Source organism: Bison bison, unplaced genomic scaffold (assembly GCF_000754665.1).
Source record: "Bison bison bison isolate TAMUID 2011002044 unplaced genomic scaffold, Bison_UMD1.0 scf7180017864374, whole genome shotgun sequence".
Taxonomy (NCBI): domain Eukaryota; kingdom Metazoa; phylum Chordata; class Mammalia; order Artiodactyla; family Bovidae; genus Bison; species Bison bison.
The window spans coordinates 4,840,273-4,849,422 of record NW_011494946.1 but is presented as its reverse complement, the minus strand read 5'-3'; the positions used below and the strand labels follow the sequence as shown (position 1 = coordinate 4,849,422).

The window sequence follows — 9,150 nt, the reverse complement described above, 5'->3', positions numbered from 1 at the left end:
CCTTTCCTGTCCCCTCACATCTCACCAGATGAGGTTACAGTGCTTCCTCCTCCTCCCCAAAGCTCTGCCACCACTGTGTCTTTGTTCATGAAGCCAGTTTCTTCACTGCACAGGATGTTCTGCCTGGATGTTTCTTTCTAATCACTGCTATTAATCCATGAAGAAGGCCATGTCAGTTCCTATCTGCCCTAGAAGGCTTATAAATAAGCCTTCTTATAAGGCTTCCAGTTCCCCAGAATTACATGGCCCAAAGCACCCTCTACCTGCAAATACTATCTAATAAGCATATAATACCTTGTGATGTTTCTTATACTTGAATCATTATTTAACTAACATTTTAATTACTTTTATGTATTAGGTTCCCAAATATGGATCTTTAAAGGAAAATGTCATAGGCTCTTATGGTCTCCTTCATGGTATACTTCAAACAAAACAGACACCCAATAAACATTTGTTGCAATAAACAAGTTGTTCATGATGTCATTTTTAATATGCCTTCATAGGAAAGGAGTATATAAAGTTAATAACTATAAATATGAGATTGTCAAACATAGGACCCCACTCTCCTGAAAAAAGGATACTATAAGATGTATAAAGAATCAAGTATATTTGGTTGTTTATATATATAAATTATCAATTTAAGTGGATACTTTCAGACATTTTCTCCCATCTTTATATGGAAAATATCTACTATATTTTTAGGAAAGGAAAAATCAAAAGAAAATCTATTAAATCATTAGATGTCAAAGTAAATGTGACTATCATATAAGAGCAGTAGCTGGTACAAAAGCTCTCTCAAGACAGACATGTTACTTCTCTGACCTATGGCTCTAGAAAAAACAACTACTTGGGTTTGTGGTAATGTATTAAAAATCAGGACCTATAATACCCGGGAGGGTCACACATAAATGGAGCTTATTTAAACCAGGCAAATGCATATTATTCACTAATAGGCCAAAAAGAAACAAATTCTTCTGATTTTTAAGACTAGAAGGCCCATAACACAAACATACTGGAAAAACTGTTCAAAATATATCATTCTAAGTAAATGACGCAGGTCATATTAACTGTGTAGATTCCAGGAAGTGTGAACTTTTCCTGATGTTGATAAAAAACCTATTTTTAAAAGGGGCCACACGTAAGCAAATTTACTATCTTAAAATTGACAAATATTTATTTAAGTACATTTCTGAAATATGCATAAATTCCTTTAATGGACCACTGAAAACAGGAAGAAGAGGTCTTTCCATAGTCAGTTTGGTGTGACTTATTTGAAAGAAAAAAGGCAAGAGAGTTCTAGAGTGAAATAAATATATTGTTCTAGCTAGGCAGACCCTAGCCAGAATACGTATGTTTTCTCCTTATCAATATATAAAATGATGGTACCCAAGGGGACTAGGTTTCATTCAATTTATCTGAGTGTATTTTCAGAAGATAGCATTCAGTAGATAGCATGGCATACTTAATTCTGTAATCAGTAATAACGTTCTTTAAAAACAATTATATCCAAGCAATGTAAGCTTGGTAAGTATAATCATTATCCTTCAGGAATTTGGAAAATTCTCTGTATTTTTCTTTTGTTCATGAATGTATAAATAAAATGAGCTATGTTTGTTTTTTTTTTTCAATTTTTACAGGAGTATAGTTGGTTTAAAATGTGTTAGTTTCTACTACACAGCAAAGTGAATTAGTTACACATATACATATATCCACTCCTTTTTATTTTTCAGATCCTTTCCCCATACAGGTCACTGCAGAGTGCTGAGTACAGTCCCCTGTGCTGTACAGCAGGTCTGCACATTTTTATGGAAAGAAAAGGAGCAGGAAAAAAAAAAAGAAACCCAATACCAAACACCATTTCATATCAACTCAAATTATGAACTGCTTTTAAAAGAAATAATGTAATGAATTGCTCACTAAGGTAATTAACCTTTACTTAGTGCCCTCTATCTCAGAGTCATCACAGTAAGGTGACTGGATTTTGTTAAAAGCACTGTGCAACAGAAAAGATGAGTGAGTAAATGGGATCTTAATGAAGGTTCACAGTAGGAACAAATACAGGGGAGGGAGGGGAAAATAATCAATTCATTTGAGGTGAGGATGGAGTTGAGAATTTAGTCGTAGCTCAAGGGGAAGAGGTAGAGCCTAAAGAGAAAAGTAGTCTCAGCCAGGAGACAGCAGGCAAAGAAGGAAGCCTGGGAGGAATAAATTACAAGAACACATGTGAGTCCAGTGTTTCCTGGGCTAATCCTGACAGAGTCTCTAGAGGTGACAGTGATCTGGACTTCAGGCCTGTCTAATAGACCAGGTAATAAACAGCTCCCTACTTCCGTATATTTAGCTCCTTTTAATTCTGAACACCTAAAACAACTGAAGTTTTTGAAATTGGGTGTAAATACTCTTCTTTCTCCAAGCTTAAAGAAAGGAAGAGACAAGGAAAAAAAAATACTAACCTCTGAATGTTTATGCTCAAAAATTAAATGGACTGTGAGGCACAAAAAATACAGAGTATTTTCTACAATCACAATCAGCCTAAAAAATGACATTTAGCAGATCAAGGAAAACAAAGCCATCCAAGGACCCTGAGATACACACACACCCAATTAGAGGCAACCCACAAAATTCTGTGGCCTTTAATTTTATGAAAACTGCTGTTTAGCCAAGCCTAACTCTTTGAAGATAAAAAGCCTAATGCTCTCTGCTTAACGTGTGAAACTTTTACTACAAGTTACATAGTTTAAAATCAGACTCGTTGTTCCTAAACTATCTTTAAGAATAAGCTACTCTAGAGTATTCAGAAAAATTCCCAAGACTTTTAATACAGAAAATCTACAGGCTGCGAGGAGACAGCAGGAGGACACCATAGGAGACTTGCTTCTGGATGTCTTACCTTCCATTAATAGAAGAAAACTGCCCATGACGTAACTAGAGGCACAAGCCTCTGGTGTGAGAGAAACACCAACCGCTCCAGAGTTACTTTCATGATAGGCAAAGGATCTTCCTGAACTTGGTGTTATTGACAAATTGCTTTGAGTTCATTTGGTTTCTTACATTTTTCTATTTTAGAATTTTATACAGTAATTTTAAATCAATAATCTTCCATCAATCTTCTAGTTTTAAGAGAGAGCTAGGAAAGACAAAAGCGAATGCAGGCAGTAATGGGAATAGGCCATGCCTGTGTGAAGAGGGGCTAGACTGCCCTTTGTGGTCAGCATGAGAGGTACTCCAGTATGAGAGGGAAGAGACCAGCATGACACAACAGCTCCATCAGTCCGTGTGACCTTTCCTAAGCAAGAAGAATCAGCATAGTAGAAGCAGAATGGACTTCTGGGAGGAAGAGAAAATGTCCTGAGCTCCATGGCTGCAAAGAGAGGAGTTCCTCTCTACTTGAAGATGCCTCCATCCACGGCTTCCTTCCTGAGGCACAGCCGAGCCCTGCAGGACTTGCAAAGTTAGGGGCAGGTTAAGATTCACTTCAACCTGCATGGTTTCAGCACGCACAAGCCAGCATCTTTCCCGTTCTTTTGTAAGCATCCTGAGGAAGGTTGGCGCTTCTCCTCCCTGGCTGTCCAAGTCACCTCAAGAACCCATTAATGCTTTGGCAGTGCTCTGCTCACAGAGCGACACGGGTCATAAGTGGTCTGCCCCAGGACCATTTCCCCACGGACTCTGTTTCAGACAGCAGATTTTGGAGATCCTAAGACTTTTCAAGAATTCCAGCTCCGTTCTCGCTGTGCAGCACAGTTCGTGGGATCTTAGCCCCCCGACCTGGGACTGAAAATATGCTCTTGGCAGTGAAAACACAGTCCTAACCACTGGACCACCAGGGAATCCCCTCAAGAATGTTAAAAGCAGAAAAGTTGGTATCTACACCTCAGTTTCTTTCTGTGAAATTACTGTGGTAGAAATCAAACATGATATGCCTATTTAATCCAGTGCTTGGCCCAATAGGTTTTCAAAAAAAATTATTTGTTTATTTTTGGCTGCACTAGGTCTTCATTGCTTGCTCAGGCTCTTTTCTAGCTGTGGTGAGCAGGGGCGACTCTTGAGCTGCGGTGCACAGGCTTCCCATTGTGGCAGCTTCTCCTGCTGTTGAGCACGGGCTCCGGGAGTTACAGCGCACGGGCTTGGGAGCTGTGCTGCACGGCCTTGGTTGCCCTGCAGCATGTGGGCTCTTCCTGGACTGGCGCTGGAAGCTACGGCCCCTGCACTGGCAGGCAGGCAGGCAGGTTCTTACCCACTGCACCTCCAGGGAAGTCCGGTAACAGGCTTTCTAATATATCTTCACAACTTCTACCTTAATATCCCCATACAAACAAAGATGTGTTCAGGATAAGAATGAGCTTTTAGTAAACACCAGTCTAAACTATACCCCAGGCTTCTGTCTAGGATGTCTCTCCCTTTAAAGGTAAACAGAATTAATTTTAAACAGCTTCCAAGGGAAATGGGGAGAAGACACTGGCAACCCACTCCAGTACTCTTTTTGCCTGGAAAATCCCATGGACGGAGGAGCCTGGTGGGCTGCCATCCATGGGGTCGCTAAGAGTCGGACACGACTGAGTGACTTCACTTTCACTTTCATACATTGGAGAAGGAAATGGCAACCCATTCCAGTGTTCTTGCCTGGAGAATCCCAGGGACGGGGGAGCCTGGTGGGCTGCCGTCTATGGGGTTGCACAGAGTCGGACATGACTGATGTGATGCAGCAGCAGCAGCAGCAGCAAGAGAACTGGACCCAAGGTACTCCTGTCCTTGCTAGCCTCCCCTACTGCAAAGCTGGTTTCATTTGGGCAGCAAACTGAGACATAACTTCTCACTATCCTAAAAGACATTCTATACAAATGCAAGAACGACAACGTCCAACTTTTACTTAATATCAAAAAATAAATAAAAAAAAAGACGTACCCATGTATGCTGCCCAGTGGATAGCACGTCTATCTTTCTTGTCAAAAGCGTTAATATTGGCACCTCTAGACAAGAGTAATTTGACCATCTGGAATAAAAACAAACATAGTTTCATCAAAATTGAGAAGTGTTCCTGAATATCCATCATCAAGACTCATCTCAAATCTCTCTGGCACTGAATTTCTGCACTTGCAGAAACACTAGATTGTATACTGAATGCTTTAACATAAGTTAATAAACAACAGGACAAAACACAACAAAAGGTTTTATTGTGGTTGTTATTGAAGTCATGCATCAATATCTTTTAAAGATGCCACTTTGTGTCCTGGTGTTTTATGAACAACTAAGCACCAATCTGGGAAGTATAAAGGGAGAGTATTTAACAACATGTTTTATTCCTTTTTTTATAGCTCAAAGTATTATTAAAATTCAAAGTACTTTCTGATTGCAGAAATGTCTTAAATTTAATTCAAACACAAATGAAGTGTCCATAATATGATTAGACCTGAAGGCCACTGCAGTCTACTTAGCTCAAAACGTACCAAGAGTAGTTATTTCCATTATGTCTAAACACATTTACAGTCGTTTCCCTGTGGAAAGGGCACTGCAGATGTCAAAAAGGGACTCATCTAGTGACGGGAACTGCAGTGGAGGCAAGAACTCTTTATGCTGCAAAAACCGGGAAGAAGAGTGAAAGTAACACTGCAGCAGGGAGCGCTCAGCCCCCGAATCCTGGGAACGTCACTTTATTTCTTCTTTTTTAAATCAAAGTATAGTTGATTTACAATGCTTCAGGTAGACAGCAAAGTGATTCACTTACATACACACATATATATTTTTCAAATTCTTCTGCATTATAGGTTATTATAGGATATTAAATGTAGTTCCCTCTGCTGTACAGTAGGACCATTTATATTTACCCGTTTGAGTTTCTGTGTCTGCAAAAAAAATGAACTGGACAAGCTGGCCTCAAAGGTTCTTCTAACCGAGTCTCATTCTTTCCTATGTCTTCCATGTACATACATAAGCCCCACTCTTCGCTATAACACACCTAACATTATTAGCCAATGCTCGTTGTATAAGATAACTACTATTTGTTTTTAACTGTTTTCTTTTGATGGCCTGTCATCAATGAAATCTTGACTAAATGTTCAAAATAAACTAAGAAAATGTTTTCTACACTCTTACCTTCCTCTGCTACCATCTTTCTGGAAGAACAATGAAACTGCTCTGACTTTCTAGATATTTTTTCCTTCAATGACAGAATAAACTTTTCACATTGTTTTACAGTTAGTAGTGTTGGTTGGGGCTGTATCTGATAAATTTCTAAATGTGAGAAAGTTACATCATGAATTATGATGAAAAGAAGTCTGAGGGTTTGAAGAAGGCAAACATAAATAAAAAGGAGCAGGACAGGTGAGTTCATTAGTAACGGGGGTGGGGGCGCAGAGCGTCACTGAGGGAAGGGCAGCGCCTACCTCCCCATGGCCGCTGAGAGCTGCATGGTGCAGCGCAGTCCTCCCTGCCCGGTCAGACACGTTCACATTGCTCAGAAGAGGCACCAAGGCCTCCGCGCACTTAACGGCTTTGTTAGCGGCCGCTGTGTGCAAAGGGGTTTGCCAGTTTTTGTCTCGAGCGTTAACATCTGCAGAATGCTTCAACAGCACCTGAACTGCTTCCTGAAACACACGAAAATACGTTATATAAGACAAATGACTTAACAGCTTTAGAAATTGTACATGCAAGATGGAAAACCAATTTCTTGAGGAAATAAAAAGTTTGGTAGAACCTCCTATAAACAAGCCAGAAAACAAAAGACCTTGAACTAAAGGCAGTACTCAGAGCCATGCAAGATACAGCAAGATAAAATATTCCCTTTGTTCATCCTCCAACTGAGGCATAGCCATCAATCTCCATCAAAATGTACGAGAAGAAATACTGACGAATATTCTTCAAAAGCATTCATCACTACTCTTGCTTTTCTGGATGGTGAGATACAATTAATTTATAATTTCAAAGCTTTAAAAATTAGATTTATCACTTTGCTGTTAAATACAAAAAAATTTAAAACATACTATTTCCCAAGGTACTACACATGCTGTATTTTACAAAATGAAAAATTACTAGGACCTCGTTCATTAGAGAGAGACAGAGAGCACGCGAGCGGGGAGGGAAGAAAGAAGTCTTTGCTGTGATTCTACCTTGTGGGAAAGTTGGTGTTAACAAGGCAAACTAACAGTTTACTATTCAGTGATTGGTCTCCCAGAACACAAGGAAAATGTCACAACACATCCATAAACTGGACTCATGGCAAAATCAAAAGGAATCCAGTAAGCCATCAATATTAAGCAGTATAATCAGAACTAAACATGGCAAAAAGCTTCTCCTTGCAGGGACAATCCTATTTTTGGCAGATGAGTGACAAACTATACACAAAATGGAAAAGACCAGAAGCAAATTATCTCAGTTCTGTCATTTACAAGGCGTAACTATTCAAGTCTAGTAAAACTGAGCCTCTGGTCTTCTTATCAGTAAAGGGGGAACTAGCACCCGCCCACCACTCCTTTCAAGACTGCTATCAAGCAAAAAAAAGCTAATGTACACAGTGTTCAAAAAATTAAAATAACTATGCAACATAGCAAGAAACACCAAACAAAATACTATTATTCATGACTCACGTATAGCCTTTGAAATAAAAAGTAATAGGGATTGTATGAAATCTGGGAAACGGCAAAAGGCTGGAGAGATGCCCATCAATCTATCAATCTGTTAAGTAGTTAATCAAGGACATACAGAGGCCTGCCCTGTGACCTCACAACTCCATTCCAACTATTTTACCCATGAGAAAATTTAGAAGATCCATCTGAAAATGTCATAGCAATCTTTTATTTACTCATAAGAGTCAAAAAAGAAATGTAAATGTCCACCTATAGGAAAATAGATACAACTGTTGCACATACATACAGGGAGACACGACTTCGCAATAGTAAGCAACGCACCACCAATGTACACCACAAAAAGGACAAACTGCAAAGCAGTCAAGGTGCAAGAGCACACATTGTATGATTCCATTCTTACAAAATGACGCAACAGCCAAAATTACTCCACAGTGAGAGAAATCAGAACAGCGCTTGCCTCGGGACAGGCAGGCCTGACTGAAAAGGGACATGAAGGCACCGGCTGGAGTGATGGAATCGTCTAAATCTAGACTGGGAAGAAGGCTGCAGAGGTGTACACATCTGCCAAAACTCAAGACTACACACTTAAGAGTCTGTGCACTTTACTGTAAATTGCATTTCAATTTAAAAAAGAGAACACAGGGAAAATATACACACAGAGCAATATGCACTCAGAATCATGGAGAATGGGGTACAAGCACTGTCAGGATCTCTGTAGCACGTTCATGGGAGATAATCAGAAGCAACATAAAGAGTTTATAATTAGGAAAATGGGGCAAATGCAGCATACTATGGATGACAGGTGTGCCTCAATTATGTCCAACTAGAATGCACAACGCACACCTGTGAGTTTCTGAAAAGTGTGTGGAATATTTATGTTCCATCACCAAGAAGAGAGAAACCAAAGCTATACTTTTGTTTCACAGAAAAGCAAGAATGAATCCAGTTTGTGGCTGATAGTGGATAAGATGGCACCCACCACAATGGCTAAGACTCTAGAATCAGGACAGATTAGTCTGAATCCTGAGTCCACTGCTGGGGACTTAACTGTGTACCCCAACGTTCACACGATGAAGTCCTGCCTCCCCCACTAAAGTGCATTTAGGAGGGAAAGGGAGAGGAGTCGATAAGGGAGAGCCCTAATCTGACAGACTGATGGCCTTTTAAGGCCAGGAAGAGAACCTCCCCTCTCCCCCTGCCTCACCAAACATGAGGACACAGCAAGAAGGCAGGCATCGCAGGCCAGGAGGAGAGGCCTTGTTGAAACTGACCCCGTTGAACCTTCCTCTGAATGTTTAGCCTCCAGACTGAGACGATGCATTTCTGTTGCTTAAGCCACCCAGTTTGTGGTATTCTGTTATGGCAGGTGAGCTAATATTGACATATCTACATTACAACTCAGAATAATATAGGCCAGTGTCATATCACAGCAGCAGTGACCTTCGAAAATTTGGAGAAAACTGGCTTCCCTGGTGGCTCAGACGGTAAATAATCTACCTGTAATGCAGGAGACCTGAGGGTTCGATCCTTGGGTTAGGAAGATCCCCTGGAGAAGGGAAGGGCTGTC

At 40.3% G+C, this 9,150-nt stretch overlaps 1 protein-coding gene across 1 annotated transcript in view; it reads right to left on the bottom strand.

Annotated features, from left to right (window-relative positions):
- Nucleotides 1-9,150, bottom strand: part of ANKRD28 (ankyrin repeat domain 28) — a 127,401-nt gene that overhangs the window by 54,307 nt on the left and 63,944 nt on the right. Inside the window, exons 5-6 of the mRNA XM_010856753.1 lie at nt 6,384-6,584; nt 4,906-4,993 (exon numbers count right to left, since the gene is read on the bottom strand). Coding sequence (XP_010855055.1) covers nt 4,906-4,993; nt 6,384-6,584 — 289 coding nt within the window. The remainder of the gene's footprint in view (nt 1-4,905; nt 4,994-6,383; nt 6,585-9,150) is intronic.